Source organism: Giraffa tippelskirchi, chromosome 2, assembly GCF_054371585.1.
Source record: "Giraffa tippelskirchi isolate mGirTip1 chromosome 2, T2T-mGirTip1v1.2.pri, whole genome shotgun sequence".
NCBI lineage: Eukaryota > Metazoa > Chordata > Mammalia > Artiodactyla > Giraffidae > Giraffa > Giraffa tippelskirchi.
In genome coordinates this window covers 109,549,001-109,573,403 of record NC_137276.1, presented here as the reverse complement: position 1 = coordinate 109,573,403, position 24,403 = coordinate 109,549,001, and the positions used below count along the sequence as shown (strand labels likewise).

Sequence of the window (24,403 nt, the reverse complement as noted above, 5' to 3'; positions counted from 1 at the left end):
CCTACCCAGGACACCAGCACCCTGTCCTGGTGCCCCCCATGGCTCTGCTGTCCCCACTCTCAAGTCCCCTCTCCTTGCTCATATCCTGCCCCCTATGCCTCCAGGCAAGCAGCAGGCGCCCACTGCTTGTTGTGTTGACTGAGGTCCGTCTTCCTCGGGGACCCCACTGGCACGGACTCTCCCCTAGTGTCTCGTCTGTCTTGCTCGGAGCCCTCGCTCCCTTGGCCTAGCACCTGCTGCTTCTTCCGCTGGGTGACACCACTGCCCAGGCCACTCTGCCGTACGTCCACACCCCTCAGGGGGCTCCTCCACTGCCCCACTCTCCCCTCCCCCAGCTCCCACTCCCTCTCTGAGGCCTGGGGGCTCGCGGGACTCTGCCCCTGCCTCCGTCCACTGCTGGGAGCTGCAGAAGGCTCAGCTGGGGAGCTCCATCCAGGACCAGAACCTTTCAAAGGCCCTGTAGGGCGGACACCTCAGCCTCCAGGCCCACCAGCCCTTCAGAGCCGGAAAGCAAACTGAGTTTAAAATGCACATGAAAACCACCCAATTGTTTGTCACTTAATTTTATTACCAAATAATCCAAGTTCATTCTACGAAGATTAAAAACACAGGTAAGCGAGCACAGAAGTCCCTCTGGTTCAGAGACGGCAGCCAGCAGGCTCCCAAGAGGGGGCGGTGAGAGGGGTCTCTCCCACCTGCCCTCCTCCCCCGCCCCACCCCCAACTGTCTGGGTGGCAAGGCACTCTGCTCAGGAGAGGGGGGACATCCCCACACGTTTGCGGCTTCTCAGCCACATTCCCGGGCGAGTCTGCCGCAGTGGACGGCCCACCACAGAGGACAGCAGTGTCGGGCTCGCCCTGCACCTCCCCGTCCTCCCCCCACCCCCACAGGTGAGGTCAAGGAGAAGGTCCTGGCGTCAGGCAGAGGTCAGAGACCCTGACAGAGGGCACTGTGAGAAGCTGGCTGAGTCGCATCCAGCCGCAGTCAGCCTGGAGCCCCCGGAGGACCAAGCCTGAAGGCTTGTCTCTTAAAATATGACACATGTCAGTACCCACAGACTTAGACAAGAGAGAAAGGCGAGAAGGCCAGCCGCATGGCTGCTCCACCTCCTGTGGGGAGGGCACTGAGCTCCATGGACACCTTGGGTTTTCCATCAGTGTTTTTATTGCAAAAATAAATGTGTCGTCACAACACTCTCGTGTCAACTGCCTGTCTCCTGTCTGTGCCAAGCACAGCAGCCGTGTCACTGAGGAAGGGGCTGGCAGCCTAGGGAACAATGGCCAAGTCGGCCCTGGGCACCTCCTCGTAGGTGTCCTTGGAGATCTCACAGGCCCCGCGGGGTCAGGGCTGCCCACCGCCCTCCAGCTGCATCTGCTTGGCCAACTGCCGCCCGATGGCCTGCAGAGGGCTGGCTCTATAGGCCGGACTGGCCAGCAGCTCCTGGAACTGCATACTTGCCTCCTCGCTGCAAGAATGGAGAGCAGAGGTCAGTGGGCAGGGTGGGTGCTGAGCAGCCAGCAACCGCAGGGCCAGTCTCGGCACAGCCACCCGCAGGGAGGGACAGCAGCACAAGGCTGGTCCAGGGCTGGACGGGGCGGGGTGTGAGGCAGGCTGCGGGGCTATGAGATTCTGCCTGGTGAGTCTGGATGTGGGGACAGATGGGGCTCTGAAGCCCGGGGGAGGGGGCGCTTCAGGTAGGAGGGGAGGGGCTGCCCTGGGGCCTGTTCGTGGTCACACAGGCCCTGCATCCACCACGACTATGACAAGGAGCTGCTGTGTAAGGCGCGGCAGGCGCCCTGCACACACAAGACCTCACATGGCAGCAGCTTGCCAGCTTGGTCCCGCAGGAGCAGGGGCTCCGGGCCCCGTGGTCATGGGGGTCTGCAGTGGACCCACCCTTCCCACAGAAGGCCCTGGGCCCTGAGTCCACAGGGGGTTGCCTCTCTGTGCCCATCCCTAAGCCCAGCTGCCCATGTCACCTCCCCAAGGCACCAGGGACAGCTCATACCTCGGCCGTGCAGCCCACCACAGTCACGGGTGATCTGGTCAGGTGCCTCTGGGGATGACATCTCTGCCACTGAAACTGACATGACCTGGTCCAGAACCTCAGGGCAGCAGGCCAGTCACGGCACTGTGGTGGGGACGGCCCTGGCCTTGGGCTGGCGAGGCAGGGTGGAGAGAGCAGCCTGTACCCTGCACAGGTGCGTGACCAGAGACAAGGTCAAACCACACCGTGCCCCAGCTTTCTGTGCTGTTAGCGGGGAGACTTCAGACCCCAACGCATGGCTGACTGACTGGCCAGCTATGCACACTCCCAAGATGCCTGGGACCCGGGTCCCAAGGGCGGCCTCCCAAGACCCAGCAGCTGCTCTCATCACTCCAGGGGAAGGGGCTTCCTGGTCCCTGGAGACAGGTCATCCACGCCCGTCAGGCTGAGCTCCAACACACCAAGGACTCAGGTGGGGGAAGCCCTGGATGGGCTGTGTGGAGGCAGGTAGGACACCGGGCATCCTTCGGGGGGGTGGGGGGGGCGGCGGCACGCGGTACTCACAAGAGCTGGATCCTCTGCACGGCGCTCATTCGGCTCAGCTCGGCGGGCCGGGGCCTGCTGGCCACCCTGCTGGGGACATGGAGAAAGGGGTCAGCATGGCCCACATTCAAGTCTCGACTGGAGGCCACAGTCCACACAGGGCTCTCCGCTGGTCTGGAAGGATACGGGTGCCACACGGCAGGAGGGATCCAGCAGAGTGGGAACCCAGAAAACCTGTGAGTCCTGAGACAACACCTAACTCTGGCCTCCAGATCAGGAGCCCGTATTTCTTATCCATGTTCCCTCCTTCCCCTGGTCTCAGCTGCTCTGGGGATACTCCATCCCGACTCCCTCCCGCTCCAGACCCCCAGGACAGCCCCCTTCTGGCCCAGTGTCAGCCCCAGGACACTGTGGCCCTGTTCCTTTCACCACTGACCCCTCTCTCTGTGTCCACCCGGGAGCAGGTTCCCTGTCCACCACCAAGCTCCCCGGAGGCCCCACCCTTGCTGATCCAGTGGGCCTGGGTCTCCTTTCCTCCAGCCGCGCCCCCCCACCCAGGAGGTGGTGCCTCCGTGTTGGGAGGTCAGGAGGCCTGGGGACCTCGCGCCCTGAATCTTCATCCCCATCCAGTTCAGGTAAGAAGGCCTCCCACAGCTTCTTCCTGCTCTGACAGTCAAGGGCCCCAGGGTGCAAGCACATCCCTGGGAGTCTCCTCAGGGTCCAGGGGCAGCCTAGCGTGACATGAGGTGGGTGGCAAGGAGAGGCAGGACCCTCACCCGAGCCTCAGGACATGTCCAGGGCCTGGTAGGCCACTCATGGGAATGGCACACCCTTCCCCGCTGGGGTTCTCCACTGTGGACAAAGGCAGGCAGGGTGGATTCCGGGAGGCTGCAGGGGCGCAGGGAACTGACCCCCCACCATGCTCAACCCAGGGGCCCAGGGCGGGGACATTCGCACCAGACAGCAGCCCAGGTCCTGCCCACCCGCTCCGAAGGCCAGGGCCCCCGCTCATCCAGCCCGGGTCTAGCTCTGGCTCTGGTCTACCCCTCCCCCTGATGTGAACAAGCCCGTGTGGGACCCCCACCCCACGGGGACTGGGGCCTAAAATCAAACGGGACTCTCATCTCAATGCACAGCACCGGTGGGTGATGCCCTGAGGCCCCGGGGTCCAGGAAGCCTAGTTGGTGACAGGCGCCGGCTCCCAGGGTCAGGACCCCCTCTTCGGGACCCCCGCTCTCGTCCGCTACAACCTTCGGACCTTGGGGGAACCTCTTTCTCCAAACTCAACCCTTTTCCCTGGTGAGCGCAGCCCAGTGGCAGAGCACCACCTGCTCTGGTCTTGGGCCCCTCAGGCTCTCCAGGGGCCTGGGGGCCAGGTCAGTGCTGGGCAGCGCCCACCTGTTGGGGGGAACACCCAACAGCCCAGTGGGCCTGCTCAGAACCTCGGGCTCTCCCCACACCACCAGATTTGGGACAAACCTGGGGCAGTCCAGGGCCTCCGCTGGGGTACCCAGCAGGTGACTGGACCCAGGCAAGGCACTTTGGTCTGGGTTCCCAGGCACAAAGCTGCCCCACAACACATCTCGCCCAACTCTGATGCCAGGGGGAGGGTGGGCATACCCAAAGTAACTGCCAGCTGCACCACTCCTGCACCAGGCTCCGGAAGCCCTGCTCCTATGAAGCAGGAAGAGGCCAAACACCTGGCATAGCAGACATCCGGGGCTGATGACACCCCCACCCCACGCTGCCAATGGGAGGAGGGCACAGAGTGGAGTGGAGGGACCAAAGCCTGCCGCCTGGTGGCCCAGCCCCAGGGCCGAGTGTGGCGGTGTCCCTGCCATCCTGGTCAAGACTGCGGTGCTGCCCGCACGGGACCAATGGCGGCGACTCTCCTGGGCCCTCCCCACATACCTCCTCCCTTGGTTCACTCTAATCTGTATCCTTTCGCCGTAACAAACCGCAACTATGAGTGTAACAGTCTCCTGTGGGAATCGCAAAGTCTAAGAGTGGTCTCAGGGACCCCAGCCTGCTGAGAGGGGCCAGGACTTCGCAGCCGTGGTCAGACATGGGCGCCCAGATCATGGTCTCTTACACCATTTCCAGCCGAAGGGACTGGACTCCCTGGAGGAACACTGACTTTCAGACAGGAGCAAGAAACGCCTGGATGAACCTGGAGCATCTTGTGTCCAAGGAAGGGAAGTACTCAGAAACAAAACACAACAGCCCCCATGGGCGGGAGTGTCGGGGTGGACAGTGGAGCCAACCGAGAAGCTCTTGAGGCCAGCGCCAGAGCTGGTTCAGCAACAGAACAGAGTCGTACTGGATCACTACCCGAAGCATAAAATATAAATACCCACGGGGCCAACCTGACATAAACAAGTGACAGAGAAGGAAACCGGGAAGATCCACATGGCTCTGCAGCTGCTCTGTCCTCAGGGGAGGGGAGGGGAGGGGAGCGCCCCCTCCTCGGGTGGGGGGTGGGCTCAGCGACCTCCTTCCAGAGGATGGTGGGAGGTGGTGGCAGCACAGTGGAGAGACCTGACAGACACACCTCACCGGGTGAGCACAGTCAGCGTCCACCATGTAGGTCACGTGACAGCACGCACCCTGGACGGGACGTGGTGAGAAGGACCCTTCCCCTCTATGGTTTTCACTGAGGGGCGTCCTGAAAACACTTGACTCCTCCTCCAAACTGTCAAGGTCGTTAAAGACAAAAAGGTCTGAGAGACTGTCACAGCCCAGAGGAGAGCTCTGTGGGGACACGGGCTGCATGTCACGTGGGGTCCTGGCCAGAGTTCTGGGGCAGCAGAAGGTCATTAGGGGAAACTGAGGAGTCTGAACAGACTGTGAGCTTTTAGCCGACTATTATTTATGAATGAAACTGGTTCCTGACTGTGACAAGTGCACAGGCTGACGTCAGACGTGAGACTCTCGGCATCACCGCCGTAACTCTTCTATCATCAAACTCCACTCTAGAATAACACTGACCTTGGCAAACAGCTCCCGTTGCCAAGTGGCAGTTGGGAGCGGGGGGTGACAGTGGTCTGGAGCGCGCTGCACAACCCCCCCACCCCCGGCAGTCTCACAAGGTCCTCCTCAGGCTGCAGACCAGTGTTTGTGCAGCTCAATCCCCTCTGGGAGCACCAAGCACATTTTTTGGATGAGAAAACTGCAAGCAGGGTGAGGACGCTTGACCGGGTCACATTTTTGTTTAAGAACCAGGAATGGAATGTGCATTTCGGGCTCCAGCTCCATCGCCAAACCTCAGCTCCGATGGCCACTCCTTGTCTGGACTCCACACTCTGGGCACTCCCATCCCGGACTGGCTGGAACTGACCACCTAACTCTGCAGCCAAGGGGCCCTGAGCCTGTCACCCGCCACCCCAATCCTTCCTCCTCAGAGGGGTATTCGGCAGGAAAAAGAATGATTTCAAAAAGACAAAATCAAAGACAACACAGGAAACAATGAAGGCCCAGGAACCACGACAGGACAGGAAGGGCTCCAGCGCCCTATTCATCCTGAAGCCGAGCCACGGTCACACCTGGCTGGTCCCAGCACGACACTCTCCGGCAGAACCGGGTCCGGGAAGCAGGATGAGCCCCAGGAGGATGGCCCAGCCTGGGGCAGGGGGTGGGGTGACAGGGCAGTGGCTGCAGCACTGGGGAATGGACAGGAAAATGGAGCTGGAGGGAGCCCTAGGCACAGCGCCGGCTAAGTGGCTGTGGGAGACCAACAGTGCTGTCCACGCGCCAGCAGGCACCCACTCCTGAAAAGGCCCAGGCCCCCTGCCTCGTGGCTGGGCCGGAGACAAGGGTGTGCCAAGTCAAGACGGGCCTCTGCAGGGTCAGTGCCCAGCCCGGGCTGTCAGGAGAGGACAGGACACTCACCGTCGGGCAGGGGGTGGCCGGCCACCAGCCTCAAGCTCCATCAGGTCGGGGAGCGCGTCCCTCAGGGGCTGCAGGTCCCCCACCACCACCGTGGCCCTCCGCCTCTGCTCTGCCTTGCGCTTCTGCTCTGCCAGCTTTATGGCTTCAATCTCTGAGGAAGGGGGACACAGGGTCAGTGAGAAAGGACCCAGGAGGACAAGTGTTCAGCTGTGGACTTCAGCAGCAGAGGGTCCTGGCTCCCAGCCTGCAGAGCCAGAGCTTGGCTGGGAACCCAGGGTGGGAGGGGGTAGAGGGGTGCAGCCCGAGCAACTTGCTCCCCTTAATCCTGGAGACGGCCGTGTAATCACAGGCCTGGGGAGACGGGCTGCAGGCAGAGGAGCTGCCCTTGAGGAGGCCAGGGCCCTGAGGCCTGGAGGAGGGGGTGGGCAGAGGGGGTGGGCAGAGGGGTGGGCGGACAGAGGGGCCTGGAGAGTCAGAGCAGCTGGTACCCTCCTCTCTTCCCCCGAGTTGGCTTCCTGGGGATGCACCCAGAAAAGAAAAGTGGTCCCCATGGGAGGTGTTGACAGGGTGAAGGGTCCCCAACACTGGCCAGGTGCAAAGTAGGGGGGAGTGTCTCAAGGGGGCTCGTGCATGATGTAGGGGCTGTGAGGTGGGGCAGGGGCACTGGCCAGAGAGACAGGGTGACAGGGCCCAGGTCCGGGGTTGCCAGGTGGAGGACAGGGCGTGGGTGAGCCGCTGGGTGAGGCCGCCATTGGCCAGCAGGGCTGTGGCCACCACACAGAGAAGGGCCTCGAGATCTGAATTCCATTTTATAAGTGGTGTGTATTCTGAAACTGCTAATAAAACATGGTCTCAAGCACGTTGTCTCCACAGTGTGGTGTGTGGACCTGCCAGCTCACTAGTCTGTGTGGAGATGTTGCTCCAGGAGACTGCCTGAATCTGTGATAAGCGATTTGTTAATTGTTCTGTATTAGATTTCTTTAAAAAAAAGGGGAAAAAAAAAAGCTCTGCTTCTAAAAAGCTGGGAAATGAGGCTGTGATGGATCTGGGACTGCTGGACCAGAGCAGAGACGCTCCCCGCCTCCCTACTGTGCGAGTTTTACTGGGCTATAAATAACCAGCTGCAGACTCTGAATCTCCTCTGAAAAGAGAACTGGAAGCACCTTCCTGACAAGCCGTCGGTGAACTCAGTGCGGCCGAGGGGCCAGGAGAAGCCAGCAGAGAGGCAACAGCCAGCGGCCCAGGCAGGCCCAACAGGGGACCTATCCCTCCCCAGGGGATGTGGATCTGTGGCCGCCCGGCTGCCCCTCAGGGCAGGTGTGAGAGGTGACGGAGGTGGGCACGGTGCCCAGGGCAGCGGTGATGACACCAGACACAGGGCAGGCCGGACACACTCAGGAGAGCCCACCCTGAGTGCAGGAGGTGTGTGTGAAACGGGAGGGGTGCATGCCGACCCTCACAGGCATCTCCAAGAGAATAATTTCCAGAAATTGACTACTTGGGAAGCCTGGTGGGAACAGCCCCTCCCAGCTCACAGTCACCCCCAAAGGCCCAGAGAAGCCCAGCAAGGGCGAGCCAGACAAGCCCAGCAGGACACACCTGCCCCAGCCTCAAGGAGGCTGCCAGAGTCCAGGGACCTGCACCTCACTCCAGAGAGCTGTGCTCTGGGACAAAGACCACCCTCCTCCGGGTCCTTGGGCCCTGACCCAGGCCACCCCTCAGTGTCGGGACACCAGGATTTAAAGGCAATGATCCAGGGCTCTCCATGTTGCCAGGGCAATTTACTCAGCTGATCAAGCTGGTGCCTCTTCCCTGGGAGCCCAGCACCCAGGAGGAGTGGGGGGTGGGGGGTCAGGCAGGGGAAGGGACGGGTAGCTCCCTTCCTTGCTGGCAGGCCCAGCAACAAAGCTGCAGGGGACCAAAGACAGCAGGGCAGGCCTGGCTCCTAGCAGGACACAGGACACCTGTTTGCCTACAGAGGGGCCCGCAAATCAGCGTTTTAGGTTAGTAACAGGTGGGGTCCACCCAGGACACATCTGAGCTGTGCAAAGACGGTAGAACACGGGGACACGTGCTGGCGGGTCACTGCAGTGGCTGCTTCAGAGGGAAAGGCCACGGCTACCACAAGAAGTGTCCCCAGAATCTGACAGAATTCACTGTGCACTCAGGATAAAGATCACAATGAAACCAAGGACAGGAAGAACGTCCCCAATCTGAGAGACTATCTACCAGAAACCGCGTCTCGTATACACGAGACATTCTCTGGTGAAGCAGGTCACAGAAGGGATGGCACAGACCCATGCCGACCCAGCTGAGCCCAGGGGAGGGCGACACGACCATGCAGCTCCTCCCCCCTGCCTCAAGCCTGCCGCAGTGCCAACAGGGCCTGCAGCCCACGTGGTGCCCAGAAGGTCAGGCACAGCTCCCCGGAGGGTCCGTCCACCCTGGTCACCCTCCCCTGCTCCCCTGCCCGCATCTGCTCACCCACAACAAACAGAGCTCGAGTGAGCACCACCGGCTCTATGCCCCAACGTGGCCTGCGATTACTGATCCCGAGCAAAGCAAACTCACAGGACAGTGACCATGGGCCCTTGGCCCCCAGAGACTAGAAACAATGCTCACCCCCTCCAGCCACTGCAGTAGGAAGAGAAGACACAAAACAGAGACTGGAAAGAGAGGTAAAGTATTGTAGCGTGATCGTTTATGTAAAACATTCTACCAAATCTACAGGATAATTACCAGAACATACAATTTTAACAAGATCAGAGGGTACGGAGTTAATAATAATTAACAAATGATAATATAATAATACATAGTAAAAACTGGAAAACGAATCTTTTGTGAATTCCATTTATAACAGCTTCAAAGACTATTAGCAATAAGCTAATAAACAGTTAGCAATAAGCTTATCCAAAAAAAAAAAATCTAAGACCTCTACTCTGAAAATCACACAACAGGGATGACAGAAATTGAGAAAAACTTAAAGGACATGTACAAACTAGGTTTCAAAGAGGGAGAGGAACCAGAGATCAAATTGCCAGCATTCGTAAGTAGAAAATCACACAACAGGGATGACAGAAATTGAGAAAAACTTAAAGGAGATGTACAAACTAGGTTTCAAAGAGGGAGAGGAACCAGAGATCAAATTGCCAGCATTCGTTGGATTATGGAGAATGCAAGGGAGTTTCAAAAAAAATCTACATCTGCTTCACTGACTAAGCTAAAGCCTCTGACTGTGTGGATCACAGCAAACTAAGGAAAATTCTTAGAGACTGGAATATCAGACCACCTTACCTGTCTCCTGGGAAACCTGTATATGGCTCACGAACCAACAGTAGAACCAGACATGGAACAACTGACTGGTTCAAAATTGGGAAAGGAGTATGACAATGCTGTATGTTGTCACCTTGCTTATTTAACTTATATGCAGAGTACACCACATGAAATGCTGGAAGAATCATAAACTAGAATCAAGATTTCCAGAAGAAATATCAACAATCTCTGATATGCACTGATACTACCTTAAGGGCAAAAGTGAAGAAGAACTAAAAAGGCTCAAGAGGCCTTGATGAAGGTGAAAGAGGAGCGTGAAAAAGCTGGCTTTAAAGTCACCTTCCAAAAAACTAAGATCATGGCATCTGGTCCCATCACTTCATGACAGATAGATGGGGGGAAAAAGAAAACAGTGGCAGATTTTATTTTCTTGGGCTCCAAAATCACTACAGATGGTGACTGCAGCCATGAAATTAAAAGACATTTGCTCCTTGGAAGGAAAGCTATGACAAACCTAGAGAGCGTATTAAAAAGCAAAGACATTACTTTGCCAACCAAGGTCTATATAGTCAAAGCTATGGTTTTTCCAGTAGTCGTGTACGGATGTGAGAGTTGGTTGACAAAGCTAAATGTCGAAGAATTTATGCTTTTGAACTGTGTTGTTGGAGAAGACTCTTGAGAGTCCCTTGGACAGCAAGATCCAACCAGTCCATCCTAAAGGAAACCAGTGCTGAATATGCATGAGAAGGACTGATGCTGAAGCTGAAGCTCCAATACTTTGGAAACCTGATGCGAAGAACTGACTCACTGAAAAAGACCCTGATGCTGGGAAAGACTGAAGGCAAGAGGAGAAGGGAACGGCAGAGGATGAGATGTTTGAATGGCATCACCAACTTAATGGACATGAGTCAGAGGAAACTTTGGGAGACAGTGAAGGGCAGAGGAGCCTGGCGTGCTGCAGTCCATGGCATCAAAAACAGTCAGACACAACTTAGTGACTGAACAACAACAAAAGATTAAAGGAGAAATTACCGTGTTCATGGATGAAGACCCAGCACTGTTAAAACGGCACTTCTCCTGAACTGACGTATGGATTCAAAGCGATGATCATAGTCACTGCCACACCAGGTGGCGGTGGTGGTGGTGGTGGCGGCAGCGGCATTTAAGAAGTTGCCAAGCCTGTGATCAGAGTCACATGGAAATGCTAAGAACCTGGACCACCCAAAGTGGTCTTGAAACAGAGGGACAGACACAGGACTTCTCTTGTCCAACCCCAGGGCCTGCTTCACAGCTGCAGCTTCAACAGCCTGGAACTGAGAAGGGTCAGCGAGCAGAACCATGGTGAGAGGCGTCAGCTTTCCACAGACGTCAGGATGACTGCACAAGGAGAGAGTCTTTATGACAGACACTGATGAAACTGAAGGACAGAAAACCCTGAACCAGCACTTCACGTCACAGACAAACAGAAATCTAAACATGAGAGCTGAAACCATAAAGTTTTCAGAAGGGTAGGATTTATCCTCCTGTCTTGGGGCTGGGCAGTTTCCTTAAACAAGGCGCATGCACGTGTGCACACATATATGCACATGCACACACATTAAACATGCAAAGAAAAAAGACAAAATCAGTGTCCTCAAAATTAAACTTCTGTTCAGCAAAAAAAAAAAAAAAAAAAACTGTTGAGAAAATAAATAGGCAAGTTACAGTCTGGGAGAAAATTATCTGCAAAACACACCCGATGAGACTGACCTCCAGGACTGAGGATTCCTGGAGCTCGATAATAAAGAGCCCTCAGGAGCCTCGGGAAACAAGCCCTGGGCGTCAGAACGCCCCAATGGGCAGCAGCAGATGAAACGCCCATTCACCACAATGACAGGCGCCTCGCGCTCAGCAGAACAGCCAGGACTGAAAGACAGGCGTGCCGGCAAGGCTGCAGAACAACCCCAACTCCCCCACGCTGTTGGGGGCGTAAATGCACAACCACAGGAGAGAAACGTCTGGGAGCTGCTTATAAAACTAAACATACACCTGCCCTATGACCCAGCATTCCATTCCAAGTGTTTACCCAAGAGAAATGAAAACATATGTCCACAAAAAGACTTGTGAAGAATGTTCATCACAGCCTATTCACAGCAGCTAAAAAGAGAAAAGACACCAGGTGTCCATCTACAGGAAAGTGGATAGCAAACAGCGTATCCACATAAGGAAACACTTCTCAGCAACACACAGGCCTAGACTACAGCTCCACTGAGCACAGATGAGCCCAACGCCAAGCTGAGCAGGAGAACCCAGACACACAAAAACTGCCCTTACCCAACGTCCAGAGCAGTGAAGCCTGAATTCGACCTGAAAAAGACCAGACAGTGGCTGCCTCTGGGGGTGGGGCCTGGGAAGGGCAATGGGGACGGTCCACATCCTGAGAGGACTCCAGCTGTGCGGGCACACACACTGGCCCCAAGTCACCACATAGCACACTGAAGGTCCAGGTCACCACATGTAAATGTCACCTCGAAATAAAAACTAAAAAGAACCATAAACAAATACTGAACTCTAGCAGAGTTACTAGGGAAAAGTGTGCTCAATCTGTAATTCACTTTGGAACATGCAGCTAAAACAAGGGTTGGTGGCTGGACCAGACAGATGGGATGGACAGAGAGACAGCTGTGATAAAGAAGTGAGGCGCTCGTGGTTAAGTCTGGATGGTGGGCATACAGGTGTCCACTGTAAAATTCTTCCTACCTTTCTGTACAAAACTCTTCATAATAAAGTATTCAGTGAAAGAAACTCAGGAGCTGTAGTTAAAGCTATTGTCAGAGGCTAACATTTAGCCTTTCATTCAAAAATAAATGACTAAGTCACTAAAACAAACCTAAAGAAACCAAGAACAGGGTATTAAAAAAACAGAAACTAACAATTTAGTTTCTGGAACGGATAAGACAAAATCAGAAGTAAGAGAAGGGGATACAAATAAAGAGTGATAAAGAGGTTAAATAATGAGAAACCAGTAACTCTGCTAATAAAGGCTGAGATCTGATTAGACGGTTTTATGGGAAAATGAGTGAGTGACCAAGATTAGCTCAAGTAGTTACAAAAAGACCAACCATCACAGAAGAAAACTTAAACGTCATCAGAGAACTGTAGCCCAGAATGTTCAGGGGCCTAGTGGTCCTGGCCTATTAACTTTCCAAATCCATTTTACAAAGAATATTTTGCACAACCCCATGCTACAGACTGTGGAAAAGAAAATGGATGAATGGACATTTCCTTAAGACACATCCAAAAACTGAAAGAAAATTTAAAATTAACAATTATGGAAGAAACTGATAAATTTCTCTAAAAATTTTTAATTTATTAAACATATAATTTCTTTAAAACCTTCAAGAAAAAATAATGCTGGTCATATTTTAACTGTGTGAGAACATAAAGAAACATTTCAAAGTAGTTTTAAAAGTCAGCAAAATTAGACTACAAAGATAACTGTAGGAAAAAAAAACTACAAAACAATCTTCACAAGAAAACCTTCAGAAGAACACCAGCACATATTCAGCATCATGAAAAATAAATATATTTTCCAAAATTATTAAGAAGAAAGCCACCCTGAAAGGCAGGCGAAGGCAGCCCAATAGGAGGGCGAAGGGCGGGGTCCCTGACCCTACCGGTGGGTGAGCGGGAGCTTCTGCCAGGGACCCAGAGGGTCAAACACCCAGGCGAGGGCCTGGAGGGCCACACGCAGGCCAGGAAAGCGGTCTGAGAGACTTCGTGTCATCAATCACCTGACCCTCAGGCACTCCCTCTGCGACGTTTCACCCACGAAAGGTGGTGACACTCCTGGCTGGTAGTGAGGTAAGGCCGTGCAGACCCTCGCACGGGTGACAGGGCCACTCCGCCACCACGGGGGCCATTTGCCTGTCATAGCACAGGCCACCTCCTCCAGGGCCCAGACCCCCCAGAGGCCGGGTTCCGAGCCAGCCCAGGACAAGGGTCCACCGGGGACCCGACAGGACAGGGTGGAGGAGCTTACTCTGCAGCCACCGCTCGCGCCTCAGCTTCAGCTTCTCCTTCTTGGGCAGAATGGTCTTGGCCTCAGCACCTGCCAAGAAAACACGCGTGAGCAGGACAAGACCAGGAGCCCAGGCTGCGCCTATGTTCAGGGCGCCCGCCACCATGCCTGGCCGTGGCTGCAGGACACCTGGGACCCAGGGACTGCAGGCCGCCCCATGCACTGGGCCTTCACTGGTCTCCCCAGAGACAACGCGCACACCAGGTGGGGTGCACTCTCCAAGACCCAGTGCCCGCAGACTTCCGGCATCTAAGTAGAAGCTGAGAGGAGACACGCTTGCCAGGGTGGCCTACTGCTCAGTCAGTTCAGGGAAGCCAGGACTCCCATGGGGCTCCAACCCCTTTTCCAAGTCAGAGCCAATACCCACAGCCTCATGTCTAACCTCTGCCCATGCCCCAAACTGACCCACTTTCCTCCCCACTCACCCTGGCCCTTCATCCCCAGCAGGAAGGGCCATCGGTCACCTGGGGCCGGTCAGCAGGCTGCAGGTGCACAGGCAGGGAGACAGGACAGAGGGGCTGCACAGTGGGCCCACGTGGGTGGCAGGCTGTGGGGGTGAGGTGAGGACGGCCTGTCTAGGACGGGAGCTGAGTAAGGGGGGGCAGCGGCAGGAGGCAGAGGGCAGTCTCACGTGGGGACCTCGGACAACAAGACTCATGCTGGACACCCGTCCCCAAAGGTCCAGGAAGCTACCTTTTCTGCCCCAATCCCATAACTTCCCTAAGATTTTGAAATCATTTCAAAGAAAGAGAGTCTACAACACATGGAGACTGATGCAATCCTAAGTCTGCAGCATGTGATCAAGGGGCAAGTTGGCAGGTGGGTCAAGACCACCCTGTACCACCCAGGACCCCCGCCCGGTACCCAGGACCCCTCCTTGGCAGCCAGGACCCCCCACTCACACTCAGAAAACAGATCCCAGCATGCTGACCCTGTGAGGCCCAGGCGTTGGGGAAGCCAGGGTGACCAATGCACACCTCAACATCAGCTGCTTTGAAACATGCACTGCAGAACCGTGAGCATCTTAGTGATGAACTGAGAGCATCACTTCAGGTGAAAAGTCATTGGGACAGAAGGAACGGCCGAAAAAGCCCAGCCCCCTCCCCGGGGAAGCACTGCTCCTTACAGAGACCTGAGCCCAGTGACCTGAACCCAACCTCAGGGCTGATCCAGAGGTACTGCCCAAGAGAGGCCCTCCCACTAGGAGGAGGAGGGCAGGGACTTGCTGCCAGGCTGGATGCTTCCTGCAGTGTCTCACCCTCTGACCACCTGTGTCCTATGCTGTGTGCAACAGGCCAGCGACCATCCACTTTCCTGCCCTGTGATTCTGACCCACCCTGCCTGCGGGTCCTGGAGGTCCCTGTGCACCCGGCTCCTTGGCACCCCGGGCCTGTCCAGATGCATCCTCACACAGCCACGCCACAGCCAAATCTTCTGCCCTTGGCACCAGCCAAGAGCCCACCCAGAGCCAGGAAGAGGCACTGGGATACACCTGTCCTCCTCCTCCTCTCACTGGCCCGAGGGCCCAGCCCTTCCCTTGATGCCATGCAGGCAGGGTCCTCCGGGCTAGACGCTGACTGCCCTTCCCAGCTTCCCTCTGTCAGGCAGAACGGGCTTGACCAGATGACAGCAAGACGAGCCCAGTGGTGGCCTTCCCTGCCTCCAGCCGCCACCAGGCCCAGCGCAGTGGCCTGTGCCCTCCAACTCGCTGGTCGAGCACCCAGAACACAGGCCCTGCCAGTCAGGGGCAGGTGCCCCCGGAGGCGGTGGGCTCCTCCCCTCAGGGCCTCCCCATGGCAAGGAAGCAAGTGCCTGGGCAAGATGGGGAGGCATGCAGAGCTTGAGGCCACAGAGGACACAGCGCTTCCAACAGAAGGCGACCAGCGCCACAGTGAAGACCAGGATGGTGTGGTATCCTCCAGCCCCAGACCCACACACACCGCTGCCCACCGAAGACCTCCAGGCCTCCTCTCCACATCCTCTGGAGGCCAGGGGGACCAAGGGGAGGCCAACCACTGCCCCACCCCAAAGCGGACCCCGCCCAGGGCCAGCTGCAATTGATGGCAGCTTCCTCTCAGCCTGGACGCCTCCTGTTCCTATTGCACTTGGGGGAGAGAAGCGAGGAGAGCTGTGAGGTCACAGCCCTGACCTCACAGCTGCAGGAAATGTGGGGAGGTCTGATGGGGAGCTTCATCACAAGCCCCTCTGGGAGGTGCTTGGATCCTCCAATGCCTGAGGTCAGCCTGCCCAAGCTTCTTCTCCTCCCCCAGGCAGGACAGGCCTAAGGACCAGATGCAGCGCTGCTGCCCTCTGCTGAGCACCTGCCTGGTAGTTTCAGAGGAGACCGTGGTTGCCGGTCAGCAGGGGGAGCTCGGCTACAGAGAGAGGGAAGGTGCGCAGAGCTCTCTGCCTGGGGGCCCTGGGGAGACAAGACAGGCGCCCCCAAAACCTGGTCCCTCCACCGCGACCTCCAGGCCAGCAGATGCACTCGGCACCGTCACATCCCCAACATCCTCTGCCCCAAGCCCCTGCAGACATGCTGCACGGCCACCTCCTCTCTCTGGTCCTCTGCTCCTGCGTCCCTGACTAAGCCTGTCCTCCACTGCTCACGCCTCCACTTGAGTCTAGGGGTGGGGACTGACCAGCCCAGGGTACAGACAGAGGACTGTGGACACCGAGGCGCTGATCTGCGCACAGAGCTTGTTTCCCGCATGGTCGCAGTGCAAGGGAATACAGAACTAGAAACAGAACTGGCGGGGGGCACCCCACGGGGAGAGAACATGGGAGCCCAGAAGGGCCCCAGACCTCTACTGGCCCTCCAGTCCCCGGTCCCCACCCAGAGCTGAATCCTGTTGGTGGTTGGGTGGGGGCAGTCTGCGGGGCGGGGAGGCCCATCACCTCAGAGCCCAGTGCTTCCCCCTAGGAGGCTGAGCCCCTGCCTGAATCAGAAGGAAAAGTGGGGGCAGTCCTAGGCCAGCAGGGCTCCCAAAGGCTCCCGGTGGAAGCTGAGGGAGATGCCACCAGCAAGGCCGACCAGCCCCCCTACCCTGAGGTCCACCAGCCCCACTGCGTCCAGGCTGCAGGGGAGGGTGCACACACATCTGTGGGGGGAGGGGGGCACAACCAGGCTCTGGGACCACATGACCACAGGGAGGCATAGCACGTGACCATGGGGGCCAGGGAGGCAGGCAGTAGAGCTGCCTGCACCCCAGTCCAGGGCGAGGACGCGCTTGTCCAGGCAGACAGGTACCCCGCCTGCACGGCCCAGCAGGTTGCAAGCAGAGCTGAGTCACCGGACACCACGTTCCCCACGACCTGTGTCTGCCCTGGCCACCAGTCCAGCTCAAACCTGGGGGACTGCCAGGCCCAGCGCCCAAGGAAGCCAGGGCATGGGCCAATGTGGAGGCAAGTCTGCTGCTGCAGAGGGAGGTGTGGACATGGTGACAGACACCTGCCACCGGGAACCAGGCGCCTCGGCCAGCAGAGAGGAGGCCCACTCAACAGGACATATGGCCAGTCAGTCCCACAACTTCACCATCCTAAGGCCAGGCCCAGGCATCATTCCCAATATTTCACAGTTACAGACTCGTCTAAACCCCAACACAGCAAGTAAGGCCTGTTATTACCCCGACTTCCAGTGGGAGGCTCCTGAGCATGTGGCCTCAGGCCACCCGGCCACCTTCTCCACCCTCGGGACTGGGGCTCTCAGGGCTCTGCCAGTCGCAAGGCCACAGAGCACACTGCCCACTGCCTTGAGCTCCGAGCTCTGGGCCCTCTCCTCCTGTCCTTTCATTTTCCTTTAGCTTTCTGTACATTATGACACTTTTTTTTATTTAAAAAAAAAAAAGCTTCTAACTGGAGAGAGACTGCTTTCCAAGAGCCGGCCAGTCCCCATCTTCCACGTCCTGGCCCTGCGTGCCAGGCCCTGAGACTATAACGGACGTTCTCCTCAGTGGCTCCTTCTCCTCCCTGGCCAAACCCCGCAGACCATCCCACAGGATGAAACACCTTCCTTTCTTTTCTCCCTGCCCCTCACACACTCCTGTGGTTTTCAGGCCATGCCACCCAGATTTTAGTGTCCCCTCCACCTCGAAGTGACATCTCACTCCTTCTGATCAGCCATGCTCCCTGGGCAGCCCACGCTGTCTGTGGCAGCCTTTTCGACAATCCCTCAGACTCAGCATGAAGGCTCAGGGTAGCTGAGCGTCTCCAGCACACTGAGACAGTCCTGTGAGCACAGGCTCTCACGCCCACAGGCGTGCGCCAAAACGCTGCCACCTCACAGACAGGGATCAGGACCATGAGGACTGATCAGGAGACCTGAGGACAGCCCATCATGGCTCAGGACCAAGAGGACCCTGGGTCCGGGAGGAGATGGGCACTTCTGTGCTCCCAGAGTTGAGAGGCAGGACCCACTAGGCTGTGGGCCAGTATCCCAAACTTGGCAGCATCAGAAATTCCTGGAGGGGTGTGTGAAAACAAGGTTCAGTAGGTCTGGGATGGGGCCCCAGTGGTCCTGGTGCCAGCCCAGGCCTCCCCAAACTGGGTGCAAAGCCTCAGACCCCACCCCCACCCCCACGGGTGCATGGGGGAAGGACAGCACACCAGCTGTGCCAGGGGCAGGCTGCACGGCTCTGAGCTTGGCCACATCACCCCACCCCCGGGTACCGTAGCCTCGCCTGCACAGGAGATGGTCGTGTGCCTCAGTCCCTCACCAGCGTGAGCTGAAGGAGCCCAGACGAGTTCCAAGCAGGCCCACAGCACACCTGCCCAGCGGATGCCACGCTCGCCTGACGGATGCAGTTAACAAACACTCAAGATTCAGCAGCCAGCAAAGCACGGTGCTGTGTCCCCTCCACTTCCTGCACACCACCTAGGGACACCAGTGGCAGCATGGCTTCTCTGCTCTCTGTTGGGTCCCCTGAGTCCCACATGGAGGTCCCGCTACAGGGAGGTCAGAGGCAAGCGTTGGGTTGCGGGCTGTTCCCTGCGGGACCCACCCTCTCAGGTAAGTGAGGATCCGTCCATGCTGTGCCTCTGTGGACATGGCTCACAGCGAGGGGACGTGTCGGCTGCCTCAGGAATGCAAGCCTCCTGCTAAGCAGCCCCTCCCCTGAGCGCCGGACGGAGGTGAGATGTCCGAGTGCCACACTGAGCACCAAGTGCCCAGCACTTGCCAACGGACAGAGAGAGAGAGACAGAGGCATGCAGGAGGGCAGGGACGGCAGCACCCATCAGCTCCCTGGAGGACTAGCTCCCTCGGCAATTCAAAAACCCTGGAAGAGTTTTTGCCCAAAATGATAGAGCTGCCCTCCACAACACATAAAAATTCTCTAGGTTTAAGAAAAGCGATCAAACCTGCCCAGTACACAAACCACAGGAGAACCAGTTAACACACAAAATTGCTGGATGGTGTGGGTCACCAAAGGGGCCTGAGTGGCCTCGACTCCAGACCCTTCCTGCCCTCCTGACAGCAAGTCCCCATGGTGCCCCTCGATCCCCACCCCTGAGCAGGGCAAAGTACTCGGGCAGGACGCGGCCAGAGCTCTGCAGGATCTAGCCCAAGAAGCAGCAGGAGGGGCTGAGGGAAAGAAGACGGCACTGAAAACACACCGCTCTGGGGACCTGGATTACTCTGGGCTGAGCCAACAGAGCCGGCAGGTTGGGACTCCCCTCATCTGACTCAAGCCGGGAGCTTCTGAGATGAGGACTGCCTGGGCCCCTCCTCCGGGGAGGCTGAAGGCCACGAGGACGCCAGAATCAGAACCACAGGGAGCTGCACACACGAACCTTCCTCCACGTGTTCACCGCCCATGGCATTGCTGCTCCTCACTGAGACACTCCAGAGACCCAGGTTCTTACTACGCCTCTGAGCTCCTGTCACGGGATGGGACCTGCACACAGCAGTGACCTGTTTTTCTCTTGTTAATCTGTCTTCTTTTAGTCTAACCTGCAGGGTCCTGGCCAAGAACCTAGGAGGGCAGAGACGAGAAGGCTTCCCTCCCTACAGTCTCAATGTGCAAAGAATAGCAAGGAGATTCGCACAAACTCTCCAGTGAAATTTAAAAAAAAATCCAAACCAAGCTGTGAACAACACAATCTCATGGGAAACACCTGACATAGGCATACCTGTGAAATAACTACAACTTACAACTCCAGCAGCAGTTCACAGACTGTACATGGAAATTCAGAAAAACTATGCTGAACACCGGAAGCCCTGCCCTAGAGGCCAGAGTGCTTCAACAGGACTGAGGGCGCTTCTGCTCTCAATCGCTTGGCCATAAACACGCAGCTTGCATAGGCAGCATGAAGGCTTCACCTGCCAAGAGCAGATGAGGTGTGGCTGCCCCTTGCTCCAGGACCAGCCCAGACAGGACACTGGGCTAACAGTGTCACAAAGCCCGAAATGGGGGGTGTGCAGTCGGAAAGAAGACCTCTCCCCATGATACGAAAGTGAAGAAAGAAGGGTTTAGGGGCCACAGGGCACCCTTGATTCTGAATGAGGCAGTCAGGAAGACAGGCGCTCCTTCTACTTTGTTCATCTGAAATAAGGTTATTACAACCGATGTGTTCAGGTGTGCTAACAGCCTTGTAGGCGTTTATGTCTTTTTTTCCTAAAAGCCCTAAGAAATACAGACTGAAGGATTCCTGACGGAAATGCTGTTTGCCTCAAAACAGCCAAGCGATGTGTGTGCTAGAAGGCAGGAGATGGGCACATGGAATGTTTCATACCATCTGAAGGCAGGAGACGGGAACACAGAATGTTTTAATACCATCAGAAGGCAGGAGATAGGCACATGGAATGTTTAATATCATTTTTCCGTTCAGCACATCTTTAAAACTTTCCACTAATAAAAAAACACCTCTTGGGCTTCCCTGGTTGTCCAGTGGCTAAGACTCCATGCCCCCAACACAGGGGGCCTGGGTTCAATCCCTGGTCAGGTAACCAGATCCCATATGCCACAACTAACACCGGAGCAGCCAAATAAATAAATAAAAATACATATAAAGTGCACAGGCCGACTTGAGCTGTGCTCTGGCCTGGGCCTATGAGCACGTGGAAGCTGGCTTGCACCAAAAGCTCCCCACCCCAAGGTCCACCCTGTTCGCTCTCAGCTCTCACCTCTCCTGACAGAGGTGACGCTCCTCGTCTCCACATCCAGCTTCTGCACCAAGGCACTGGGTTCTATCGTGGTCCCAGCAAACACATTAGCATTCACGCAATCCAACTTCTGAAGAGGCAAGAGGGGAGACTTAAGACTCGCTCTGCAGCTTCAGAGACCCCTCAGCGAGGGCCAGACCCTGGCTTCTCCAGAGCAGGGGTTGGAGAGGAATCCGAGGCCACTCCCCACCCCAGGCCTCTCAGGCCACATGCTCCTTGCAGCCTCAGCTCATCCCCCACCCCTCAAACCTCATCCCTGGGTCTGGCTCCAGCCTCAGGACCATCTGAGACCAGACCCAGGATCAGCAACAATTACAAATCACCACCTCAACATTCAGGAGCCCCCATGAGGGAACCCACGTTTCCTCCCAAACCACCCACCATCTTACTCTTCCTGTCATTCATGGCTGCTCCTCCACCTCCACACTCTCCCAGCAATCTCTGGGGCTCTGACCACATTCATCCCACACCAAGGTCTCACAACCCTCCAGGTCACTCTGCCCAGCACACCATGCTAACCCAGACCCCACCTCCAAGGCCCGGCTGCCTCATTCAGGTCCAAGCTCCAGGACGGGGGCCTTGGAAGGAGCGTCAATAACACGGCAGCTTAAGCACAACCTCTGAGCAGACACTGGCCAGGCACCAAGCTGCCCTGGCCTGGGGGCAGCTTCCAGGAAGCAGCATGATGGCAGGTTGGAGGCAGTGTGAGCTCAAGGCTGCACTGGCTCAGCAGTGACCAGTTGGACTCGCAAAGCCTCCAGTCCCTGCTGAAGTTGGGACTGAACTGTGAAGGCAGCTTTCCAGCCACACAGGCACATCCAGCAGTAAAGGGCAAAGGTTTCTATGGCCACGGGGGCTGAAGCCCAATCTGACAGTAAGAGGCTTGTGCAGACCCAGGCTACCAGGCTACAAGACAAAAACAAGAAAACATAACAGGTAGACAGGAGGGTGCACACTGGTGCAGAATGGACTCAGTTACACAGGAGCTGAGCCAGGCCAGGGAACAACTGAAATGACCTGCAAACAACGTCAGCCCAGTCAGTGCTGACATGCACTACTGAAGACAGCCAGCTTTCAAAAACAACGGAGCGTGACACACGCAAAGAGACTGGAAACAAGACGTACGCAACAGAAGCCGTGTCTGAGGGGCCCACGTGTTGGACTTGGCAATGACCTCATCTCAGCCACAGGACTGAAAAAGATCATGTCTAAAAAACTAGGAAGGTATGATGACAATGTCTCATCAGAGAATACTAACAAAGAGACAGAGCCATGACCAAACTGCTCAGACTCCCCTGAGCTTTTCAACTAAACCCTGACATTTCACAACACCCAAAGGACAAGAACAAGGGAAAACAAGAGAAACTGATGTTACAAAAATTAAAAACTCTGTGCTTCCAAGGGCAATTTCAAGAAAATAAAAAAACAACCCCTGAAGTGGAAAAAATATTTGCAAACCATATATATCTGATAAAGTTTAGTATCCAGAATATTTAACTCTGATAACTCAACAGAAAGAAAAACAACACGACTTTTAAATGAGCAAAGGACTTGAAAAGACATTTCTCCAAAGATAAACAGCTAATAAGCCCAGGAAAAAAAAAATTCAACATTATTCATTATCCCCCAGGGAAATGCAAATCAAAAAAGTGAAACACCACCTGACATCCAGCAGGATGGGTATAATCAAAAAGACAGACAACAACAATTGCTCCTGAGGATGTGGAGAAACTGGCACCCTCATTTATTGCTGGTGGGAATGTGGGAATGTAAAATGGTGCTGCCATGTGGAAAGTAAACTTGCAATTCCTCAAAAAGCTCAAATTAAAATTCCATACATCCTAGCAATTCCGTTCCAGGAATCTCACAGGAAAATTAGTACAGAGCAGTAGCATGACAGCCAAAAATTAGAAACAATCTATCCACCAGCTTATGAATGGATAAACAAAATGCGGTGTGGTCTGGTTTATTCAGACAATGGAATATTTTTCAGCCATAAAAAGAATGAGGCCAACAAAGAAATAAGTGCTACGAAAATAACGCTGTAAGAACAAACCTCAAAAACATGCTCAGTGAAAAAACCGTGACACAAAAGGCCACATATTGTATTAATTCCATTTATATAAAATGCCCAGAAGAGGCAAATATATAGAGACAGAAAGCAGATTCATGGTTGCCAGAATGACTGATAGTAAGTATGGGATTTCCTTTTGCGGTGACAAAAACGTTCAGAAATTGGTAGTGATGGTTGCACAAATCTGTGAATATTCTTTAAAAAATGCCCAATGAATTGTACACTTTAAATGGATGAATTTTATGACATGAGTTCTATCCCATTAAAGTTTTATGAAAGCCAGGGCACTGATGCCAGGTCCTGGGATCACACATCAGCTCCTCCATCAGCAGCTGAATGTCCTTGGTAGTTCATTTAAACTCTCTGTTTTTCCCTGCAAAATGAGGGTTGAGACTGTTACAAAGATGTAAGGTGCCTGGCACATAGCAAATGCTTAACAAACACGGTTGTTCTCTTCAGCATTACTGACCCAAAGCCACGGTTCCCACAAACCAAGAGGATTTTGTCCACTGTTCAGGTGCTGGCCCCTTGACTACAAACACCAGTAAATGCTTCCAGGCAGCTCCAGGGTCAGCACCTGGATAAACAAAACACGGTCTAACCACACAGTGGAACGTGATTCCACCATAAAAAGGAATGAAGCATTGTTAAACGTCATACAACCTGCGTGAGCGCTGAAAACACTGTGCTAAGTCCAAAAAACCAAACGCAAAGGCGGAAACCTACACGACCCCATCCATGTGAAATGTACAGAACACAGGTAAAGATGAGCGGCTGCTCAGGGCCGGGAGGGATGAGGGGACGGCGGGGATAGGGGGTGGGGGTGCGGGGGAGGGGACAGCAACAGAGTACAGCGTGATCTCTTCGGTTTGCTGTTCCCTTTTTTCCTTAACCCTAGGAATCCCCTTTCCTTTCCTTGGAGCGCAGCTACGACGTAAAGGAATATTTACCTTTTTCGCGCAGATTTCTACAACTCGGGGTGGAAGGTTTCTGGTTCTCTCTCGCAGAGCTCCAGACGCGGAGCAAGTCAACCTCTGCCCGAGCCTGGCGGTCCACGGAGGCCATGACACTTCATGGACCGGGCAGGCTCACAGACCGTGCAGCAAAGCCCGCCGAGGGCATTCCTGGGGCCGCAGGGACGCTTCGGGGGTGGCAGGGGACCCTGGGGCCGCACAGTGTGGCGCCCGGCTCCGGCCCGCGGCCCCCTTCCTCCACCCGCTCCTCCTCCCCACCCCTACCGCCCGCAGCATCCCCAGCTTACCTTCCCCGCGACTCCACCAGTCGAGGTCTGCAGAGGGGCTACCTCTGGGGCGGGGGACGCGAGGCCGGCCGCTGCCTCCCCCGTGGGCCTCACGGCAACCTGGTGCACCCGGGCCCTCAGGCTCCTCACCTTCCCCATTTTCCCAGCGAAGACTC

At 55.8% G+C, this 24,403-nt stretch overlaps 2 protein-coding genes across 15 annotated transcripts in view; one reads left to right on the top strand and one right to left on the bottom strand.

Moving 5' to 3' along the window:
• Positions 1 to 1,146: 1,146 nt before the first annotated feature.
• SLX9 (SLX9 ribosome biogenesis factor) lies at positions 1,147 to 24,403 on the bottom strand. 10 transcript variants are annotated; one of them, XM_081570154.1, is made up of 9 exons: positions 24,249 to 24,403; positions 23,938 to 24,031; positions 22,039 to 23,564; positions 20,875 to 20,983; positions 18,431 to 18,541; positions 13,713 to 13,781; positions 6,419 to 6,569; positions 2,552 to 2,620; positions 1,147 to 1,465 (listed from the first exon to the last, which is right to left on the bottom strand). In XM_081570154.1, exons 3-9 carry the CDS (start codon positions 22,117 to 22,119, stop codon positions 1,342 to 1,344), a joined length of 714 nt encoding a protein of 237 aa, XP_081426280.1. In that variant the 5' UTR covers positions 22,120 to 23,564; positions 23,938 to 24,031; positions 24,249 to 24,403; the 3' UTR covers positions 1,147 to 1,341. The 10 variants fall into 10 exon arrangements, 8 of the variants coding, with proteins under 8 accessions (XP_081426280.1, XP_081426278.1, XP_081426279.1 ...); XR_014076769.1 differs by lacking the exons at positions 22,039 to 23,564; positions 23,938 to 24,031 and adding an exon at positions 2,009 to 2,193; XR_014076770.1 differs by lacking the exons at positions 22,039 to 23,564; positions 23,938 to 24,031 and adding an exon at positions 2,009 to 2,193 and having other exon boundaries at positions 2,552 to 2,617.
• ITGB2 (integrin subunit beta 2) overlaps positions 23,692 to 24,403 on the top strand; it is a 51,305-nt gene continuing 50,593 nt past the window's right edge. For all 5 annotated transcript variants that reach the window (XM_081570144.1, XM_081570141.1, XM_081570147.1 and 2 more), the window contains exon 1: positions 23,692 to 23,747. The gene's annotated coding sequence lies outside the window, so the exon portion shown is untranslated. The remainder of the gene's footprint in view (positions 23,748 to 24,403) is intronic.

What these genes read in the sequence shown, in the direction of transcription:
- SLX9 (XM_081570152.1), bottom strand. Translation starts at nt 24,386, where the DNA reads ATGGGGAAGGTGAGGAGCCTGAGGGCCCGGGTGCACCAGGTTGCCGTG. An exon ending in CGTCACCTCTGTCAGGAGAG is followed by an intron (nt 18,542 to 20,874) that starts GTGAGAGCTGAG and finishes TGCATCCGTCAG; the next exon opens with GCGAGCGTGGCATCCGCTGG. An exon ending in CACGACCATCTCCTGTGCAG is followed by an intron (nt 13,782 to 18,430) that starts GCGAGGCTACGG and finishes TTTTCTTGGCAG; the next exon opens with GTGCTGAGGCCAAGACCATT.